This window comes from Pavona decussata, unplaced genomic scaffold (genome assembly GCF_977016875.1).
Source record: "Pavona decussata unplaced genomic scaffold, jaPavDecu1.1 SCAFFOLD_95, whole genome shotgun sequence".
NCBI lineage: Eukaryota > Metazoa > Cnidaria > Anthozoa > Scleractinia > Agariciidae > Pavona > Pavona decussata.
Genome location: NW_028145512.1, coordinates 1550133 through 1572978, shown reverse-complemented (window position 1 = coordinate 1572978; position 22846 = coordinate 1550133). Strand labels below are relative to the sequence as shown.

At 35.8% G+C, this 22846-nt stretch overlaps 2 protein-coding genes across 3 annotated transcripts in view; one reads left to right on the top strand and one right to left on the bottom strand.

Moving 5' to 3' along the window:
• The window catches only part of LOC146473045 (uncharacterized), a 40911-nt gene extending 21761 nt beyond the window's left edge, over positions 1 to 19150 (bottom strand). Inside the window, exons 1-5 of one of the 2 annotated variants that reach the window (XM_085118778.1) lie at positions 18899 to 19150; positions 17378 to 17733; positions 11800 to 11964; positions 11287 to 11397; positions 10604 to 10729 (exon numbers count right to left, since the gene is read on the bottom strand). In XM_085118778.1, coding sequence (XP_084974904.1) covers positions 10604 to 10729; positions 11287 to 11397; positions 11800 to 11964; positions 17378 to 17733; positions 18899 to 18935 — 795 coding nt within the window. In that variant the 5' untranslated portion in view covers positions 18936 to 19150. Of the gene's footprint in view, positions 1 to 10603; positions 10730 to 11286; positions 11398 to 11799; positions 11965 to 17377; positions 17734 to 17983; positions 18106 to 18898 lie in introns of those variants that run through there. The other variant, XM_085118777.1, reaches the window with a different exon arrangement.
• On the top strand, positions 14019 to 15731 carry LOC146473046 (uncharacterized). The gene is made up of 2 exons (XM_085118864.1): positions 14019 to 14151; positions 15288 to 15731. Exons 1-2 carry the CDS (start codon positions 14019 to 14021, stop codon positions 15722 to 15724), a joined length of 570 nt encoding a protein of 189 aa, XP_084974990.1. The 3' UTR covers positions 15725 to 15731.
• Positions 19151 to 22846: the final 3696 nt, after the last annotated feature.

The following is a 22846-nucleotide window of genomic DNA, read 5'->3' as shown; positions in this document are numbered from 1 at the left end:
TCCTCAATCTGAGTTCCCTACCTGGAAAACTCCTCTTCTCTTTCTGGAACTCTTTCGTCAACTGCTGCTCTTAAAGCTGGAGAGGTGTTTTCATCGTTTATGATAATTTTGTCATTTTTATTTTGTCTCTTGATCTCAGCCTCTTGTTCATTAAGTTCATCAAGGGTTTTTGTGGTGTTGAGTCTTTCTTCAAGAGTGTTTCTTTCTTTTCGTTTCTTTGCGAGATCAACTCTGAGTTTGTCAACCTTTGCTTCTTCCTTTTCTTTGGCTTTCACTTGTTTCTGGAAATACTCAAGCTCCAGTTTTTTTTTTCAATATCGGTCTTCAGATTCTTTTCTAGTTGCCTCAGTCTTCACAGTTGTGCTTGACGTTCAAGATTTGAACCATGTTCTTCTGAAATAGCATCAATATATACGAGCTTGCGTTCGTTCGAGTCTGCTTCGCAGATCTTTCACTTTTTGTGCAGTTATTTGTGTTTCGGAAAGAACTTTTCTGATTCTTTTAGTTGTCTTTCTGCTTCTCTCAAGCTCTTCTGGGTTTCTCTTATTTCTTCTTTCTCCTTTGCAATCACAGATTCAGCTTCTGGGCCAAGAGCATCCTTGTACGTTTTTACGAATGTTTCGGAAAGTTTAAAGCCAAAGCCTCTTTTGTTTTGGACTATAACTTTTGTCTGGCCACCTCATGGGCCATGCGCAACAATTTCACCTGTTTCATTCTCTTTATCACTGTAATTAATTTCCCCAATCTGACGAAAATTAGCTTTGGGAAACCGATTTTTAGTGAAGTTCATGACACCAGTTGGGTATCAGGTTTTCTTGCCCTTTCAGCGTCGAAAAGTGACTCCCTGAGACGGGTGATCGTTCCCACTGGTTGACCCTCAATAAAATATGTTTCACCTAACACCGCTCTCTCGTTTTCTCTGTTTTAAGTTGTTTTTTCTCATTTCATGTTCTTCACCAGGGGCATATTTTTCTCCTCCTGTTTCAAAAGGGTTTTTATTAACTTCTTCCTCTTCATCTTCATCAACTTTTTCACCATGTTCAGTTAAAGGAATGTCTTCACCTCCTTCTGCCATTTTTTAAATATTTTACATTTTAAAATGGAAGTCAGTGAAAAAGTCAATTCGAATTTAGAAAAAAAAAAGATCAAAGGCAATGAGGGCAGATAGAATGGTTCACAGAGTTACATTCAATCCAAACAAGGCGTTGCCTGGAGAGACTCTGAGAGTTTCTAGTTCCAAAGCTTTATGATGGAGCAGTTCTGGTTCCTGGTTCTCTTGCGTTGATATTTGATCTCGATGTGAGTGGTCGTGCAAATCAAATAATTTTCTGGTGAACAATGTTTCAAGAGCATTGGTCGGCAGATTGAAAGTGAAGTTTGCTGGAGAAATTCTTGTTGATACAGATGTTATGATCTGTTAAAGCTTTATGAAGACCTATTTCTGGCTCAGATTGAGAGAGCAAATATGTTGAGTCAATCTGAAGATCTCTCAAAGATCAGATATAATGCAGGAGACAAGAAGACTTCAGGAGTTAATAAGGAAAATAGGCTCAATGAAGTGTACAAAAACAAATACAAAATAAGACTTGATCATGATATTCTGAAAGATCATGGAGTCTTTTATGCAAGAGCACTGGCTGATGAACTCGTTTTTGAGATAACCCTTGCACCCGAAGTGGAGTTGTGAGGGGATCTGAACCAACAAAACTGGGTTATGAGGTGACAAACATTCAACTTGAGTATGAGGTTATTCAAAGAAGAGATCTTCCAGATTTGGCAAAATCAAATTATTTGAGTGGGAAGAGATTCATGTTTGAGCATAAAACTCATCACAAGACAATCTCAATTGCAAAGGGAACAGATTTAATCATCAATGAAATCATCAATGTTCCAAGAAAATCAATTAAGGGCCTCCTGATTTTGTTCTATGAGCCATATACAGCAGGAGCAAGAGATTCAGAAAAGACATTCAATCCTGACATCAAAGATTTGAAAGTGGCTGTAAATGGAGTCCCAAATAAAGTCTTCAGTCAAGGCATTAAAACGAGAGACATGTTTGAGGAAGTTCTCAGACGATTTGGGAAGGAACACTCTTCAATGAATGTGATTGACTTTTATGCAGGAGGGAAGTTTGCATTGTTTGTTGATCTCAGAAGCATGAGGGAAGATGAGCTTCGTGGGAGTGGAATGAGATTGGTGAACACAACAGAAGGAGTTCAGTTGGCAATCAACAGAACGGCGAGTGGATCAGGAAATGTTAAATGTCACATCTTTATCCTCTCAGATGCACTATTCAACCTTGTTAACAGAGAGCTTGAGAGTGTGACTTATTGAGAGAAGACTCGAAGAATCGCCTTTGGCATATGAATTTAAACAAATCTTCAACTCAATTCCTTGGCCAAATTTTTTTTATTATTTTCTTCAAAAATAAAAGTGGAAAAACTGAAAGTTCCAGAATTGAAAGCTGAATCAAAACAGCTTGGACTCAGAGGTTTCTCTCGCTTGAGAAGAGCAGAATTGGTAGATCTTTCCCGTAACAAGGGAAATATCCTCGATGAATCTGTTCCAAACCAACAAGAAAGGAGCAAGCGAAGCGAGCCTTCTCTTCGTGCGCACCGAGAAATGAAGCCCAGCAAAGAAGTGAAATTAGAGAACTTGAGGAAATGCTTGGGTTGAGAAGGGTTCCAGAAATCAAAGCTTCAACTCCAGAAGAAACAGAGCGAGACAAAAAAATCAGAGAAATCAAAAAGCTTAATTGGAAAGGATGCCACTCAGAATAACCCCATCAACCACCGCATTGAGAGGTTTCGCGAGACAATTTCGAATTGAGGGATCTCTTCCTAGCGGACCAAGAGAATTCATGCGAACTGTGAAAACAAAATTCCTGAAAATAATGAGAGAATATCGACAGACTAGGATCAGGCTGGTTCTTAACTGCGAGGGGTCTAGAAAAGAGCTATTCAGTGAAAAAATTCTGGTGACCTATTTCCACATTGAAACAATAGAAAATCTTGAAGCAATCAATGAATCAGCAGTTTATGACTCTTTCATTGAAACAATTGAAGAAAGAATTCAGAATTTCAATCATAGAGGATCCAACTGGAGATTTGAAAGAGTCATTTTGCTTGATATTGATTTGACTGATAAACCTCCTGTTGATAGCAGAAGAAGCGAGTGAAACTAGCGAGCGACAGCGAGCGGAGCAAAGCGAGAGTGGAGAAAACAGGCATTATTTCTTGATAAAGAATATGAGTCGATTAGTTTCAAAGCAACTTTCAAAACTCAATGGAGCAAAAGAAATTTGCTTTAAATGTATGAACGGTTTTCCCACAAAAGAGGCACGGAAGATTCATGAAGAGTATTGTCGAAGCAATGAATTCATCAAGATGCCAAAAGAGAGGAGTTTCATCAAATTCAAGAATCATAATCGTTCCGAAAAAGTTCCATTTGTCGTCTATGCTGATTTTGAGTGCTTGGTTGAATCAATCAGTGAAAGCGAAGCGCCTTCAGCATGTCAACCTTCGGAGGGCAAGGGTTTCACGCATCATTATTTCAGAGATGCAACAAAATGTTGGATATGCGATAAATCATTTGATGAAAAAAAAATGAAAAGAAAGTGAGAGATCACTGTCACTTCACTGGACAATATCGTGGAGCTGCTCACAACAAATGTAATCTCCAATTCAAGAAGGCAAATTTCAGTTCTGTGATATTTCACAATCTGCAAAATTATGACTCTCATTTGTTCATCAAGAATCTTGGGAAGACCAGTGGTTTCATAAAATGCATTCCAAATAATGAGGAAAAATATATTTCATTCAGCAAAAATATCACGATTGGAAAATTTACCAACAAAGAAGGAAAAGAAGTTGAAATGAAGCATGATCTTAGATTCATTGACAGCTTCAAGTTCATGACATCTTCCCTGGATGGTTTGGTCAAAAACCTGAGTCTTGATAAACTGAAAGTAACAAAGAAAGGCTTTGATGAGGATAAAATTGAGTTACTTTCAAGAAAAGGAGTTTATCCTTACGATTGGATGGATAATTTAACAAAATTCAATGAAACCGAGTTACCTCCAAAAGAAGCATTTTATTCAAAGTTGAATGACGCCAATATCTCTGATGCTGACTTTGAACATGCTCAAAACATCTGGAAAACTTTCAACATGAACACAATGGGAGATTATCATGATCTGTATCTCAAGACAGATGTCCTTCTCCTAGATGATGTATTTGAGGAATTCAGAAGAGTTTGTCTTGAGAATTATAAACTGGACCCAGCTTGGTATTACACCTCACCAGGACTCAGTGCATGGGATGCCGCGCTGAAAAAGACTGAGGTCAGACTTGAATTACTCACAGACATTGATATGCTCCTGATGATTGAAAAAGGAACTCGTGGAGGAGTTTCAATCATTTTAACGAGATATGGAAAAGCCTAAAATAAATAAATGGGAGTGAAAGAATCTTTTGATGAAAATAAATCTTCAAAATTCATTCCCTATTTGGATGCAAACAATCTTTATGGATGGGCAATGTATGAACCTCTTCCTGTTGGTGGTTTCCAATGGGCAAATCAAGAAGATTTCAAAAATTGGAGCAATTTGCTCGCATTCTTGAAGTTAATCTTGAGTATCCTGAAGAACTGCACGACCTCCACAATGATTGTCCCCTTGCTCCTAGAGGATAATAGTTAGGAAAGTTGAAACTTATTCCAACTCTCAAAAACAAGGAAAAGTATGTGATTCATCACAGAAACCTGAAACAATATCTTGAAATGAGAATGAACTTAAAAAAGATTCACAGAGTAATCAAGTTAAAAGAGGAATCCTGGTTGAAACCGTATATTGAACTAAACTAAGAACAGAAGCAAAGAATGATTTCGAAAAAGATTTCTTCAAATTGATGAATAGCTCAGTTTTCGGGAAAACGATGGAAAACATCAGGAAAAGAGTTGATGTGAAATTGGTCAACAGTCGCAAGAGAGCAAAAAAACTTGCAGCAAAACCAAACTTTCACCATCTCAACATCTTCGATGAAAATTTGGTTTCAATACACTTGAAAAGAGTCAAGTTGGTCTTTGATAAGCCAGTCCAGTATTGTGGAATGGCAATTCTAGACATATCCAAAACTTTGATGTATGATTCCACTACAACTACATAAAATCAAAATATCCTGGGGAGAAAGCAAAATTGCTCTTCACTGACACAGACAGTCTTGCATATGAGATTGAAACTAATGACTTTTTCAAGGACATTTTCCAAGATGCTAAAGATAAGTTTGACACAAGCAATTTCCAAAATGGGCATCCATCTGGAATTCCAATTGGAAAAACAAAACGGTGATTGGAATGGTAAAAGATGAAGCAGGTGGAAAAATAATTGAAGAGTTTGTTGATTTGAGGGCAACATTGTACAGTTACAAAACGTATGAGGGAAAAGGGAGAAAAGAAGTGCAAGGGAATAAGAATAATCAGTTGTGAAAAAGAGTATAACTCATGAGGACTACAAAGGTTGCTTGTTCAGTGGAAACATCCCAGTGAGAAAGATGAATGTCATCAGATCTCATAAACATGAAATTTCCAGTGAAAAAACAAAAAGATTGCTCTTTCCGCAAATGATGACAAGAGAGTGATAAGAGAAGATGAAATCAGCACTTATGCAATTGGGCATTAAAAATTAAGAAAATGGATCCAGAAAATATTCCTTTCAATGCGTTAGTAGTTGGCCCAACAAATTGTGGAAAATGGTATAACTTCTGAGAAATGAATTCTTTCAGAAGTTTGACTATATTTTCCTTCTTTGTCCCACATATATTTAAAACAAAACTTATGAAGGATTTGCTGAGAATGAAACATACTTTTTCGTGATTATTCCTTAACAAGATCAAATCGATGATTACTTGACGTTCATCTGTTACGCCTTCGATGGAACAAATACATTGCTTATTCTCGATGATTGCGCATCTTCAAAAAATGTGAAAAAAGGACAAATGAACTGGTGAAATTGGCTTTCTCTGCAAGACATAAGGGAATTAGCGTTTGGGTCGTGACTCAGAAAATGGCAAGCAGCGCAAAGCCTTTCAGAGAAAATATTGCTTGTTTGGTTTTATTCTATAGTTCATCAGCAAAAGACATGAAAGTCTAGTGATCTGGAAAAAGATGAAAAGATGGAGGTGATTGTTAAGTTGAAAGAAGTTAAGTATTCTCATCTTAATTTCTCACTCAGACATCCTTTCGGAATTGAAATGCATTCATGAATGAGAGAAATTATTTCCATTTCATTTCAAATGGAAATAAGCGAACAAGATTCAATGAAAGAAGTCGCAAATCTTCTTGAAAACTGAACCGACAACCCCTAAATCTAACACAGAGAAGCGTTTGCAATATTGGTGGCAAGTGTACATTGCAAGGAAATGATTGGAGTTGAACTCTCTCAAGAACAAATCAAGAGACTTTCAAAGAATGATGTTGAAAAATATTTTAAACGTTATGAGGCCTCTTTGTCTTCAAAAACCTGTGATGCAATAGTTGATACGTTCCTCCAGCTCCTCCAAGGATTTCATGACCAAGAGGGAGTTAAATATGATTGCTGGTGGATTGTATTTGAGATATGGAAAGTATATAGCCGTAGCGAGTGATGATGATGATGATGATGATGATGATGATGATGATGATGATAATGAGGAGGAGGAGGAGGAGGAAATGGAATTTTCTGAGCGGAGAGACCCTTCGGGTCAAAACAAGGCTTCTGATGATGATGAGGATGATATGACATCTTTTTTTTACAATGATTCTCAGAGAAGCGAGGATGAGGAAAAGATTATCCAGAATATTTGAATGCTGCTGGCATACACATAACCTAAAACTTGGGAATAATTTCATTTGATTCAAATGAAATTTTAGTCATTCTTGCCAAACATGCATTGATTCAATCTCATCTTTCAGGAATTCATTGACTTTGAATTGCATTGCATATGCGTTGAGTCTGTTGCCACATTAAAATGATGAAAAGCAGACAGCAAAACATCCTCGCACCTTGATTTCTTTGAGATAATTCGGTTTACTCATGCATTTGTTTTGATCCATGATGATGTTCTTTTGATTGAAAAATGGAGTTCTTTGTTCATGGAAAGAGAAATATTTTTCTTTTCTGATTTGTTTTCACGATCAACCAATTCATGGATTTCATCAATAATTGAGGGATCATCTGGAGTGAACAAAAGACGCAAACCAAATGATTTTTTTTTCAAAGATGTGAAATTCACCTTTGAGATTCTTCACAAGATCTTTTTCATCGTATTGTATTTTTATGAAATCATTTCCTTTGTAACTTGCTGAAATCAATTTAAAATTTTCAGGCACCAGATTCATATTTTTGGTGAAAGAAAAAAATTTTTCAATTTATTGAAATCAATTTCTGTTCTTCATAAGAACTTGAAAAAATAATTCAAGAGTATTACAATGGAAAATCAAGAACCTGAAAAATCTTCAACAGAGGACTTTACAGCACCTCCAGCCTCTGACCAAGTCATAACATCAACTGTGAAAGAAACAAAGCCAAAAAAGACCCAGGAAGAGTTGCAGCTGGAAAAAAACTTGCTGAGCATAACCGAAAAGCAAGAGAAGCGAAGAAGCGAAGCTCGAGCGATAGCGAGAAGAAAAATAAAGAAATTCCAAATGTTGAGCACAGGCAAGAAACATCAAGAGGTCCATTTTCACTGACTCAAATACTTTCAGTTGCCAGTATTGTTGTTTCTCTTGCAGGGTTATATTACAAGAGAGAAGAGTTGATACAGCTCAAAAAGAACTGGTTGCTCGCCAGAGAAGCAGAACCCCAGAGAGAAGCGAGAGTAGAGCCAAAAAAAGATTTAAAATTGAGACAAGTGGATTAAAATAAATTTTGTGAAATAAAATAATATGTCTGATAATAAACTTGTGAAAACAACGACCGATGCAGCAACAGTGACTGATCTGGCAGCAGGAATTGGTAGCATCGCAAAGAGGGTGATAAGATAACCGATGAATTCTGATCCTTCCTCAAATCTCATGAACTATGTGAAATTCACGATCGTGATTGCAGCTTCTTTGGCATCAAAAGATTATCTTGAAAAACAAAAAGTATTGCCGAGCTGAAGCGAGGCTCTCTGCTGCCCAGTTAAAAATGAGCTGTGATGGCAGCCTCGCTGTTTTTTTTGTTTCTTGATGGAAACAAAAAATCTCAAAGAAATAAAATGGCAAGCACGGCATTAACGATTTTGGGATCGGTTATCAGTGCAACCGCATTTATTGTCGGAAGTTATCTGGCGAAATATCTGAGTGATGGCTCTGATTCCGATAAGGAAAAGAAGAGACATGATCTCGCAGTTTAGAAATATCAAAAAGAATATGAGAAGTATGTGGAAAACCGAGCGAAGTTGATTAATTGGATTATGTCAAATGACAGAATAAATGACGAAGCAAAACAAAATTTCAAAAACACTGATTATGCCTTGAAGTTGTATAACCAGGTACATAAATATCACAAAATCGATCTGAGAGAACCCTAGTTTTCTGACTTTTATCAACCAAGTGCTCGACAAAAACAGGGCGAGTTAATTTACGTTGGAGCTGCAGCTTTTGCTGGGGGATTGGTGGTAAGTCATTTCTGGTAATAAAATGTCGAAAAAGCTGTCAATAATTTACTACTCTCCAAAAGGATTTTGGAAGGGATTGACTGCTGTGAAAAAATTATCTCAAGAAGCTGGAGTTTCTGCAGATGAAGCAAAAACTCTTATTAAAACTCTGGCTTATGAAAAAAGCAATATGGCAGATTTATTTGCCTGCTCCGAAGGGACCCATTCCAAGGACAACTTTTGATGTACATTATCCAAATGCAGCTCATCAAGCTGATCTTCTTTTCCTTCCTCATGACAGGTTACCCAGAGGCAGAAAGATTTTCAAGTATGCACTGACTGTTGTTGATGTCACAAGCAGATTCAAGGCCGCTGAACTATTGACTTCAAAATATTCTTCTGAAGTTTCAAAGGCTTTTCAGAAAATTTGCAAGGGGCCATCGAAATGGCCAAAAGTTCTTCAGGTTGATCCTTGTCGTGAATTCATGGCTGATGTCACAAGGGAGATGACAAAGCATGATGTGAGAATAAGGAGAGGAAATATGAACGTTCACCGTGATCAAGGAATAACTGAGAGATTCAATCGAATTTTGGGTGAGAGATTATTCAGTTTTAAATACAGCTAAGAAATGAATATGAAAGCAGGTGAAACATCCAAAAAATGGGTGAAAAGGCTTCCAGAAGTTGTGAAAGCATTGAACAACGAAAAAACTCGACTGACAGAAAAGAGACCAACTGATGCAATTAAAGATAAGGTGGTTGAATCGAAGAAATCAACTTATGGAAGGCCTGAGGGTTCAAAAGAAAAGAGACTTGATTCTTCAGTGAATGTGAGATATCTTTTTGCTCCTGGTGAGCTTGAAGGTGGAGTGAAAGGAGCAACTGGTCCGAATTGGTCCCTGAAAGTTTTTTCAATCGATAGGTCAATTGTAAATGACAATGAACCGGTTCTTTATTATTTGAAAGGTGGTCCAAGGCGTGGATTCGTCAGAGAAGAGTTGGTGATTGTTCCTAGCTCCTGGAACTGAATTACCTCCACTTGGAAGTTTAAGTTGACTTTCAGAGGTATTTCCTCTGCAAATCTTTAATACTCTGTCATCCATTTTATCCAATATTCTCTCGCTTTCTCGGGATTATTTCTTCACCAACGTTGGGAGCATTCTCTCACTTTTTGGCAGTATATTTCGTTGTCTCTACAGTTGTTATGGTATTCTCTCGCTTTTTCGGGATTATTTTCTCGCCAACGTTTATTTGCTTCTAATGCTTTTTTGCGGCGCTCTTTAGTCTCTTTGTTCTCATTAATTAATTTTGAAGGTTCTTTGAGTAATTGAATTAATTTTTCAATCATCTCCTGTTTTCTAATATGTGCTGCATAGATAATTTTGTTTTGTACAAATTTCTTTGAACTCAACCCATCTTAATTTTGAATAAATATATCTTCAGTTTCATCTAGGGTTTTTTGAAGGATCTTTGTGAAATTCAATTAATTTTTCAGTCATCTCTTTTTACTTCAACTTTGAAGCATTTATTATTTTTCTTTCTTTGCAAAGTTGAGTTAATTCTTTCCATGTTAATTTTGAGTAATCCATTTGAAATAAAAAAATATACATTTTTTTATTTTTTGAATGGATTTTTTCTGCTAAATTTAAGGAGATTTGTAGGACATTTTTGTGAATTTTAGCATATTTTTGAGCATATTTTTGTAGTAGATGAATTATAAAATGCGCTAGTCTTCATCTCCTGTGTTAACTGTAGGCAGAATCTATATCAACTGTCATGGTAGTTTACCTGGATGAGTGCTCATCATGCTTTGAATAACTAGGTCATTGGCACTTAAATAAAGTGATACTTATTTATTATTTATTTGTTCATTCTATTTAAAAGCTTGTCTTCATTTCTGCGGTGTCTGTCTCTTTCTCGTTGTTTACTAAAAGATGTCTATTGGGATTAAAATCGCGAAATTTTGTGAAATAAAGTATACCACATACCTCTACCCAAGCAGTAACAGCGTTGCATCGGGATCCAGACATGCGCGAACTGTTATTGTTATCACTGAGTTTCGGTGATACTATCACCACAGGAGGAGCAAAAAATGCATCCTTGAATTTTATTTTCTGCAATATAAAGGTAGAAGATTATTTAAAGGGTATTTTTGCTATTTTTCTTATGATAATCTACAAGAATTGTTGGTGTTAACTTTATGTCGTTAAGGAGATTACGAATACAATAGATGTGATTCCTTAGGGAATGAGTCAAATTTAAAAATTTAATAGGAAAAAATTACGATTAATACTGATCAACCATAAAACGTTTACTGTGACTTAAGCAACAATCTGCGTCGAAAACCTGGAGAGATGTTGTTGGAGTTTTCCCCACTCCCCAATTCAATGTTGGTCGCATGTGAAATGTGTACATAAATGGAGAAGAGGAGCGTTTTAAGGAAACGAAGAACAGTTTTGGATATGACAATCATGGTTATGATTATCAATGTCATTAAAATTGTGATCTTGATTGTAATTGTGACTGTGATTGCCACAACTGAACTGAACAGTGTTAGCCGCACCTTATGTCATCCAGAAAGGGTCCAGGTTAATAACTGGTTGATACCGTTTGTAGTAGTTGTTTTAGTTATTGGTGTTTTTTTTTCGCTAAAAGCACAAATAAGGCTTACTTGACAGAAAGCATCGTTATCTCTTCGAGATGGCCGGCTGTTGTTAGCAAAACCAAGGCTGTTCGTCAAGGTAGTTTTCTCTACACTCAATTTGGTAAATGCCAACCAGTCCTGGAGACATGAAAACAAGGATAAAATTATCAGCGAATCATAAAACACCAACTACAATCGAAATCAACAAAAACAAAACAAAGGTAATTAGATTTTTCCTTCTATTCTGCTACCATGCTACCTTTTCTTTATGTGGTAAAAAAAACATTTAAAATAACAATGTAAAAAAAGCTCCTTCCTGAAATATTCCTCTGTCCACTACAATTATGCGGTAGAACTGTTTCAAAAACAGAAAAAATTGTGCTATCCCTTGTTGAATATCTTACAAATCGAACTCTTAAAGAAATCAAAGAATCAATAAAATGACCTTCTTAGTGTCTCAAGCTTCCTTTTCGAACAGAATTTAATAACACAAGTTGCATCTCAAGTATATAGGGGTGGAAGGAAAATCAGTATACTCACAACTTTGACACTTTTATGAAGTCCATCGAAACTCTTGGTTTCTCTTAAACAGATTTGAAAAGAGTCCTTTACCAGGTTCTCCACCCACACGACTGAGGCGTCCTGAGGTCTCTTACAAAACTGGCAGCTAGCGGTCACAAAGATCTTTGGAACAGCCGAGAAACGCTAGAAAAAAGTATATACAAAATAGTTTCAGCAATTTTCGTAATGCCTTTTATGTCAAAAATGTGAACCGAACACAATTTTTGCGCGATTAAGGTCGATTGAAAGGTACTGACGTAGAGAAGGATGGACTGAAAAAAAACCCTGAAATTAACAACGAACCATGCATAAAGATAGAACATACGAAATTTACTTGCATCGATAAAATGAAAAGGGGTTAAAAATATGAGAATAACATTCAAGGAAGTAACAAGGAATCGTTAGAAACGAGGAAAGAAAGACAGATTTAAATAATTGGAATAAAAGGGATTTTGTACAATGAAAGAAAGTAAGACGTTAAGTTCTTCTTAGTGAGAAAATATTACTAGTAATAGGAATGACAAATCTTGGATACAGGCAATATTTTTTGTTGTTGTTGTTCAAAATAAGAATGTAGTATAAACAAGTTAATGAAAGAGCACTTTGAACAACAGAAAAATAGATATGTGAGATGTTTATTCACACAAACGCCTTAATCCTCACCTTTTCAGGCATCAACTAATATTCACTTTGAGAGAGTCCATTTTGTGGATCTCGCCAGAAACAAGAAGAAGAAAAAAAGAAGAACCGGAAAACTAAGAAGAATAAGACGAAGAAAAAGATCAGAGGGAAGAGCAAAAGCAGAAAACGAATAAGAAAAAAAAAGAACAAGAACAACAAGAAAAAGTGAAAGAACAACAACAAGTAAAAAAACAAAGAAGAAAGTACAAGAATAAGAAAAAAAGGAGAAGAAGAAGAAAACGAAGAAGACACGCTTGGAAGAAGTAGCCCTAGAAGAAGAATTAGTTCGAGAAGCAGAAGAACAAGATATAGAACAGGTGAAACAAAGAAAAGAGCTAGAGAGAAGAAGAAGAATAACAAAGACAAGACGAAAAAGAACTAGGGAGAAGAAGAAGAAAAGGAAAAAGAGGTAGGGAGAAAAAACACAAAAACAAGAAGAAAAAATGAAGAAACACAAGGACAAGAATAAGAAAAACAAAGCAAGAAGAAAAAAAGGTTAACAGCAGAAGAAGGGAAAGACGAATTAAAAGGGAGAAAAAAAAGAAAAAGAACAAAAGGTAGAGGAATTGCAGGAAGACTAGGAGGAGGAAAAAGAAGACCAAGAGGTCGGGGGAAAAGAAGGAGGAGCAAAAGCAGAAGAAGGAAAAGAAGAGGAAGAAAGACGAGAAGAATTAGTATGAAGAAGCAGCAGAAAAAGAGAAGAAGAAAAGGGGAAGCAGAAATAGAAAAGAAAGAACACGAAGAACAAGAAGAAGAAAAAGAAAAAGGAGACCCACACAAAGAAGACGAACAACAACAAGAAGAAAATAAGAAAAAACGAGTAAAACAAGAACAAAGGGAAGACAAAAAACTTTGGAAGAAGCAGAACAAGAAGAACATGAATAATAACAAGACAAAATAAGCACGAGTTAGGAGGAAGCAGACCAAGAACAAGATGAAAAAGAACTAAGGAGAAGATGAAAAAGAAAAAGAAGGGAAGGGAGAGAAGAAAAAAAGGAAGAACAAAAAGAAAAAGGAAGAAGAAACAAGAGAAGAATAAAGATGAAAGAGAAAAGAAGACAAACAAGAACAAGAAGAAGAAAGTTAAGAGAGCGGAACAAATAGAAGAACAAGAAATTTAGGAAGGAGGCGAAAAGGAAAGAGAAGATGAAAAACTAGAATGTTGAGGAAGAAGAAGAAGAAAATTAACGAGAGAGGGTGGAATGAAAGCAGAAACAGAGCGAGACAAGAAGAAAAGAAAGAAGAAGATAAAAAGGAAAATAATTAATACAAAGAAGCAGAAGAAACAGAAGGAGAAGACAAAAGAGAAGAAAAAGAGGAAGAAGAAGAACAACAATAACAACAACAACAACAACAGGAAAAAAGAAAACGAAGTAAGGAGAAGCATAACAACAAAAAAGAAAGGGAAAGGAGATAAAATTGGAAAGAGCAAAAGTAGAAAAAGAAGAATTAGAACGAGAAGAAAAAGGGAACGAGAAAAAAAAGAAGAAAGAAAGAAAGAGGTGAGGAGAGAACTGATGGAAAGAAATGAGGGGTTCAGAGTCCAACAGACGAACATTGTCGAGGATGTCCTGGGAGGACACGATAGGAAAGTGAGGAATGACTTGAACAGTTCGCTAGGAAGGTCTAAGACAAACAAAGTCCTTAAAAGTAGTATACAACGAACCATTCTGCTGCACGCTATAATAATTATGAACATTGCACTTTCACACTAGATCACGTTACGTCACGCTGTTTTTGCATATTTGTCTGTACACCCACCGGTACCTCATAAAAGGTGAAAGGAGCTTGGCATTAGGCCCCTCCGTATAACCTAAGACCAAACATGTAACTAACAGACAATTGTCAATAAATAAAAAGAATGACAAAAACAACAAGAAGAAAAAGAACTAGGGAGAAGAAAAAGTAAAACAGAAAGAAAAGTATAGAGAAGCACGACGCAAAAGAAAAAGGAACATTAAAAAAAAAAGAGAGAAAAAAGAATAACCAGAAAAAATATAAGAACAAGAACAGTGAGAAAAATACAAGAGCAAGAAAAAAGGTTGCGAGAAGCGAAAAAAGAAAATGAAAAGGAAGACGTAACAGAAGAAGATTTATACAGAGAAGAGGAAAAAAAGAAGAGGACATAGGAAAAGAAGAAGAACATGACAAAAAACAGAAGAATTAAAGAAAAAGACAAAGAGAAAAGCAGAAAAGGAAGAAAGAGATCAAGAGCAACAAGACGAAGATGAGAAAAAAGAGCAGAGAAGACGAAAAATGGGAAAGAGGAATAGAAAAGAAAAAAAGGAATACAAGAAGGAAAAAGGAGAAGAAGAAGAAGAAGAAGAAGAAGAAGAAGAAGAAGAAGAAGAAGAAGAAGAAGAAAAAGAAGAGGAAGAGGAAGAAGAAGAAGAAGAAGAAGAAGAAGAAAAAGAAGAAAAAGAAGAAGAAAAAGAAGAAGAACAAGAAGAAGAAGAAGAAGAAGAAGAAGACGACAACGACGACGAAGAAGAAGAACAAGAAAAAGAAGAGAAAACGATAAAACAAGAAACAAAAAGGTTAAGAGGAGCAGAACAAGAACAAGACAAAGTAGAAGAAGGAGAAAAAAAGAAAGAGAACAAGAAGAAAAATAGGTTGGTTGAAGCAGTGCAAGAAGAACAAGAAGACGAACAAGAATTAGTAGGAAAAAGAAGAAGAGGAAAATTAGTAACCACAAGGAGAAAAAGAAGTCAGATAAGAAAAAGACGAGGACAAAGAAGAAAAACCAGACCTGGAAAAAAAGTTGGAAAAAGCACTAGGACAATAAGAAGAAGAACAAAAAGAGGACGAAGAAGAAGAAAAAGAGGAAGAAAAAGAAGAGGAAGAAGAAGAAGAAGAAGAAGAAGAAGAAGAAGAAGAAGAAGAAGAAAGGTGGGAGCAAAAGCAGAGAAAGAAGAAGAGGAAGAAACAGAAAGGAGGCGAAAACGAAAGAGAAGACGAAGCACGAGGATGCAGAAGGAGAAGAAAATTAAGGAGAGAGGCGGGAGCAAAATGTGAAAAAGAAGGAAACGAAAAAGAAGAAGATGAAAAGAAAGAAGAATTTGTAGGGAGGAGCAGAAGAAAGAGAAGAACAACGTTAACGAGAACAACAAAAACAGAAAGAAAAACACGAAAAAGAACAAAACGAAGTTGCGAACAGCACAACAACACAAAAAATTGGAGAAAGAGAAGAAAAAGAGAAAGGAGCAACAGCAGAAAAAGATGAAAAGGGAAGAAAGAAAGAAAGAAAGAAAGAAAGAAAGAAAGAAAGTAATAACAGACAATTGTCAATAAGAAAGAGAGAATAAGGTTGAGCGATCAATAAAGCGAAAAGAAGAAGAAACAGAACTGACGAACAAGAGCATGAACTAGAAGAAAGAAAGAAAGAAAGAAAGAAAGAAAGAAAAAAATAAAAAATAAAAAATAAGAAAGAGAATGGTTGAGAGATCAACAAAACGAAAACAAGAAGAAGCAAACATCGAACAAAAACAAGAACTAGAACAAGAAAAACAGGACAGGAGAAGCAAAAGAAGAACAAGAACAAGACGAAAAAGAACTAGGAAGAATAAAAAGAAAAACAAAAAAGGACAGAGAGGTACGAAGGGAAAAAAGGAGAAGAAGAAAATAAAGAAGAATGATAAAGAAAGAGGAAGGACAATAAAGAAAAGTGAAAAAACGAAAAAGAAGACGCAAAAGCAAAGATGAGAAAAAAATTAGTAGAGACAATTGTAAAACGAAGAAGAGGACAAAGGAAACGAAAAAGAACATGACAAAAAACAGAAGAAGAAAAAGTAAAAAAGCTAGAAGAAGGACAAGAAGAAAAGCACAAAAAGGGGAAAGAGAGGAAGGACAAGAAGAAGAAGATGAGAAGAAGAGCAGAAGATAAAGAGGAAAAATGGCTGGCAAAGAGGTAGGGAGAAGAAAAAAGAAAGAGGAGAACAAAAAGGAAAGGGAGAAATTAATAAGAGAAAACGCAAAACTAGAAATTAAATGGTTAGAAGCCAAACCTTAAAGGCAGAGGCAGAACAAGAACAAGATAAAGACAAAGTAGAAAAAGAAAAAAAAAAAAAGAAAGAGAAGAAGAAGAAGAAGAAGAAGAAGAAGAAGAAGAAGAAGAAGAAGAAGAAGATTAGAAGAACACGAGAAAAACAAAAACATGAATAATAACAAGAAAAAGAAGAAAAATAGGTAGGGGGAAGCAGATGAAGGAAAAAAACAAGACGAAAATGAATTAGGAAGAGCAAAAAAAACAGAAAAAATAAAACTACAAAGAAAGAGGGAGGAAATAAGAAGAAAAAGAAGAGAAAGTACAAGAATGATGGAATGGATGGATGGATGAAAGAATGAATGAATGAATGAATGAATGAATGAATGAATGAATGAATGAATGAATGAATGAATGAATGAATGAATGAATGAATGAATGAATGAATGAATGAATGGAATGGATGGACGGATGGATGGATGGACAGATGGATGGATGGATGGACAGATGGATGGATGGATAAATGAATGAATGAATGAATGAATGAATGAATGAATGAATGAATGAATGAATGAATGGAATGGATGGACGGATGGATGGATGGACAGATGGATGGATGGATGGATGAATGAATGAATGAATGAATGAATGAATGAATGAATGAATGAATGAATGAATGAATGAATGAATGAATGAATGAATGAATGAATGCATGAATGAATGAATGAATGAATGATTGAGAAAGGATAGAAAGAAATGATGACTAAATAAATAAATAATATATAAATGAGAAGAAAAAACATTTAGCTAGACAAACAAAGGATTAGCAATTGGACTAGACACGAAAGTAACAAAAAGCACGGGAATAGTGTAAAGATTGGAAATAAATCTTACCTTTTGAAAGGCGACCTTTTTACATTCTGTTCCTGTAGTCCAAGAGTTCATGGAAGCAGTTCCTAGTTGAGAACCAACAGGTGCAGATTGCAAAGCGATCCAGTTTATTTCTGTTGTGCCATTGGAACCATTGCCATACTCCAAAACACAAACCGTAAATCCAGTTTTAGTGGTTGACTCGATCCAAAGAGCAGCGCCATTACCGCGATTTGGGCCTTTTACTGAATGGCTTTTTGAAACAAGAACTTTAATTTCTTCTCCACCTTTGAAAGGCTCCACGAAGGATATCTTCTTACATGCGAACAATCCTGGGTTGGTGGTGGCCACATTGCATTTTCCGGCTTTGAAGCTGATTGCTGTGGAAAGAAAAACTCATTCCTTAAAGAAACGTGAATGTTTCTTAATCATACTATTACATTATTCCACATCATTAGGCAAAGGAAAGACCTAACAAGAGATTGTATGACTAAATGTAAATTTTCCTCTCGTATACAAATGAGCCGTTTCTTAGTAACTTTCGTTTTTCTACGAATTTTAGGCTACGGTCACTTTTAATGATTCAACACACGAGCTGTAAATTCATCAATAAGTGATTGTGCCCCATACCTTGGCCGGCCTTGGAATCGACCGTGAATATTACAAGTATGTAAAGAAGAATGACGTGAAGTTGGCACTCAGACGACATCTTGCTTCAAGTGAAGAAAAATTTACCTTGATGGAGATTGTACCTCATGGTCATACGTGGCCTTAATTCTCAACACGTTTCTTCGTGCTAAATGGGGATAGGGCTGTTCCGGGTTTAACACTTAGTAGGGTACAGAGAGTATGTGTAACCTACAACGACGTAATTTGCTCTGTCTTTAAATTGTTTTATCCATGAATTCTGGTTTAGAATCCAAACAATCGATTATAAGAAAAACGCATGTCACCCTTTCCACATATAACAAACACTACTGGAATTTTAAAAGTGGAGCAAATTACAACATGTATCTATCTCCCGAGCCAGTTCTGTGGTCAAGTACGAATATTTAATAATTGTAGCCTTGTTTACCCTTATCTATCCTGTGTTGTAGCAGCTTGGGGGAAGTGCTTATAAAACGCACCTACAAAAGTTGTCATCTAAATATAATACGGTCCTAAGAACTGGTTTTTTTTTTTCGCAACTACGCCTGGGTCCTCTTCCTTTTCTTAAATCTTCTAGACGTCTTAATAGTACATCGTGTTTACCGTTTCCATGCATTAAAATTTACGCATTTGTGACATAAAGTGCTTTTCCCAAACCTGTTTGATAACCATTTTCAATATGCCACCGCGCTAACAGGCATACATACAACACAAGGTACGCATCGAAGCAAAATTTCTTCGTACAGATCATTTAGCTACATTCATTCGATCGAGTTCAAAGCGATATACTGCTGTATAAATGTAAAGCTAATATAAAGCTACTGTTCGATTGTTACACCACTATTCAACTCTCGCTTCAAATATAAGAGTACTTCTCAAAACTGTAGACAAACTTACCTACTGTGATTACTAGGTAGACCTTTTGTCCTTGCATCTCCAATTAGTGACACCCGGTTGCGTTAAAAAGGTTAATTAATCCCTCCGCATTTGGGTTCATAAAAGTGAGTGAACCGCTTTCTCAAGCGTAACTATAAATAGATATTCAGGTTCTTGCTCGTTGTCTATCAAACTAGGTGAAAGAATTCTCAAACTTTTTTTTTACATATTTCGTATCCCGCTTAAAGAAACGCTCGTTTTGAAATTAGCACCTTTAAATTCATATAATCTTGATAAAAGGGGTTCATAGCCCCCAAGAATTACTGAAAATATGGCGTGGCGTTACTGTCACTTAATTACTGTATGCAAGAAATAAGGAACAACTGCCACAAAAACGTCACTTTATTAAAATTGCATACCATTCCTAAGTTTCTATTAATTTGCGCTTTACCTTCGTCCCTATACAAGGTTCATCGGTATCTATATGACGTTTTGGCTCTGCTGACTCTTAATTACCTCCTTTTAGAGCCGAGAATCAAGACATAGACAAGATTCCAACAGGACCATCAAACGAGATGTGTTACATACTAACTAAACATTTTGACTTCTTTTGAGCTTTGAATCTTAATTTTTCTTTCCACAAATTTTTAACCATTAAAATGGGAAATATTAGAGTACGGTTAAGTTGGAAATGAGGCAAAGAACTGAAGATGCCGCGTTTTTTCATCGCATGCTAGAGAGCCACCAAATATTATTGTGTAATTCCAGGACTCTAGCCTAGAGCTATTTAGTAAAATAAAGATGTGATTATCAGAGTGAGTTAGAATTTTAAGAAATTAGAATATTGTTGTACCATTTGATTGAGTTGACGTTTGGCTGTTTAAAAGTTGGTTTTCAACAATTCTACGTAAAGTTGTATATAATCCGTATGCCTGTATAATTATTATATAATTGCGATCAGGTATAAACATTAGGTTCCGGGGGATAGGTTTTAAGGATGAACCAGGAGCTATAATCAAAGATCCCTGATTATGGCTCCTGGGATGAACTGATTTCGACCCAAACAACGGCCAGTCAGCTACTACCGGAAATACTATATTTCTCTGTTTCTTTGAATAAACAAAGGCAAATAAATCATTTTAGTGCGTAGACTGCAAATCGGTCCCTGCTTGGAGGGGGCAAAGTTCTCCTCCGAATTTTTGGTGCTGGTGGTAGGGGGGGGGGGGGAGTATACGGCTTGGTTCTCCATACCCTGACCATACATTGCACCAAAATATGTAATTGCGCGGTACCCTTTGTCAGACGTTGCCCCTAAAATACATTATTCGTTTCTATAAAATCTATACCCGTTTACAGACTTTCAGACCAAAATGGTTTTTAAAAAAATTCTATACCTATTTCAGGCCAAAACGGCTCATTTAGGTTTCATTTTAGCCTGAACTAGCCTTTTAGTACTAGCTATTCAGGTCTATTTAATAGCTCTCTAGGGTTAATTTTAATATATAGACAGGCACACCCCTGGTACAATTCTGTGAAAACTAAACCCTGATTTCTGCACACAAACCATTAAAGCTCAAGTTAGGTAAAATTTCAATAAGTTGTTACATGGTTTCCAAACTTGGAGCTTTGGTGGTTTCGCACAGAAATCAGGGTTTGCTGGATTATTGATTCTCATTCAAAAGCTCAGGTGGTAGAGGTGGAGTCAGGAACAGAAATTGTACTTGAGGTTTTCAGTCTGAATGAAATTCCACCCATACTAACAAAAGTAAATATCCTATACTATTTCACACCAAAATGGCCTAGAAATCACAGTCCATATTGGCTACTAACTAAAAAAGCAGAGCCATAAAATTAGACCATGTGTTAGTCTATTCATTGAATGTACACAGTCTTCAAAGTAAAGGTCTAAAGCTTAAAACGAAATAGTATCGAGACCCTGGGTCAAGACTCTACAAACATGATATTTTGGTTTTTCACGTTTTGTGCAGTCTATCATGAAAAGACACCGGATAAATCCTGGGTTGTAACCTGTAAAACCTGTTACAGCTAAACATTCTTCATGAGCCATCGATGTTATCAGTGACCTTGACTAATGCAAGTTCATCTTATTAACATGCAACAACTTTGTTGCAGGTGTGTGGCTCAATACAATAAGTGGCTCAAAACATAAAATGATAGACCTGAAGTACTGAATGAAGTTCAGAATGAAAGTTATTGTTTCCCCTTCGCAACCACAAGAAAAATCAGAAGAACCCGAATATTGCGCACAGAAAATATGTGAGCATAACTTTTGACAGATATGTTAAATTTAATCTCTCCCCTTTAATCTCACTTAGTTAATAATAACAATAAATTATTAATATTTCTAAGCCCTTTCTGGCCACCAGATTTGTTTGTTCATGGAATGAGCTTCATTCCCTTTCAAGCTGAAGTATAAATCTATCTCCAAATCAACCCGGCGCCAAATAATATAACAACAACAGATTACCAGCAAAGGACAGTTGCTAAGTAAAAATATACAGGAATATCTCATTGTGGTTGTCCAAAAAGCTAATGTTAATGGTGACCTTCCGCACTGGTCAGACATAAAAATACATAAATGGCAAAAAATATACATGTATGTGTATTAGCAGAGTTTGAACTTGGCAGTGATCTTAGATTATCCAGGAGCTAACTAATTAAGACTGAGTGAAGAGATGTTGTTTCACAATGCCACCATCGGTCTCCCCGCAAAAGCGACTTCTGATTGACAACTGTAGAAATATTGTACCAATTACATAATAAAATAATTTATTACTATCCACATCTGGGTAGTCATCCTGATTGCTTGAAACAAATTTCCCTTGCAAGGTGCATGGATGACAACTGTTTGTGGTTTTCAAGATCATGGAAAGGTAAATCCACCATGGCTTTCTGTTGTTTCTCATCACTGATTCTTCGAATAATTTGTGTACCTTCAGGAGTGCCTCCAGTTTAACGGATGTAGTACTTCTCGGTTGTATCATAGATACCCAAAACCCTATATCAAATTAAAGCTTATAGAACTGGCTATTCAAAATATTTTATTATTTTTCTTTATTAAGAAAATGAACTCCCGAGTTTTCCACACAATTGAAACTTGGAAGGCCCAGATCGTCATGTTAGATTTCAAAACCCATGTTGGGGTTTTTTCTTGATTTTTAAAACTGTGAGAAAACATACAGAGTGAATGCATGGAAATGGCTTTCAAGGAAATAATTTTTAGAATTATGAAATTTCCTCACGTGCTTATGTTGATTATAAATTTTTCTAGCACCTGGCCAAATTTGACTAAAATTGGCCAAAATTATAGTTTGAGGAACAACAGTATGCTGTCAATCAAAGCAAACTTTTACTTCTGGTGGAAATCGCTTACATCCCAATTTCTCGGCGAATATTCACTGCTTTTCAAAAATTCTTTTTTTGTTTGTAAGATATTACTGGGTATTTTATTTCTATGGAGAAAAATGAAAATCTTAAAGTTTTCTCTCCGAACATACACAGTAAGTTAAAGTGACTACCAGAAGAATATAATTTGAAGATTGGAATAAATGAGAAATACCCTCTTATTTACTAAATTAAAGGTGTTGATTGTTTCAAATTATGATGATGAAGCCCAGAAGAAACTTGCCACAAATTCTTTCTTCCTGTTGAAATATTCTAGTTTGTCAACCAAAATACTATTTTCCAACAAGGCTTCTTGTTGTTTTTTTGTTTAAAGGGACAGTGTCAATATTGTTACATTGTCATTTGATGTTAAATTTCAAATGCTCAGGGCAAATTATAAACAATTGACTGTGCACTAAATATTTTATCAGCCAAAACCACTACAATCCTACATGTACAAAGTGCAGTCCTGCATAACAAATTCTTTTGAAATACAGTAAAATACCTCAAAAGATTAAGATGAAGGAATTGGTATTTTGTCTTGTAGTTTGATCTAAATGCTGT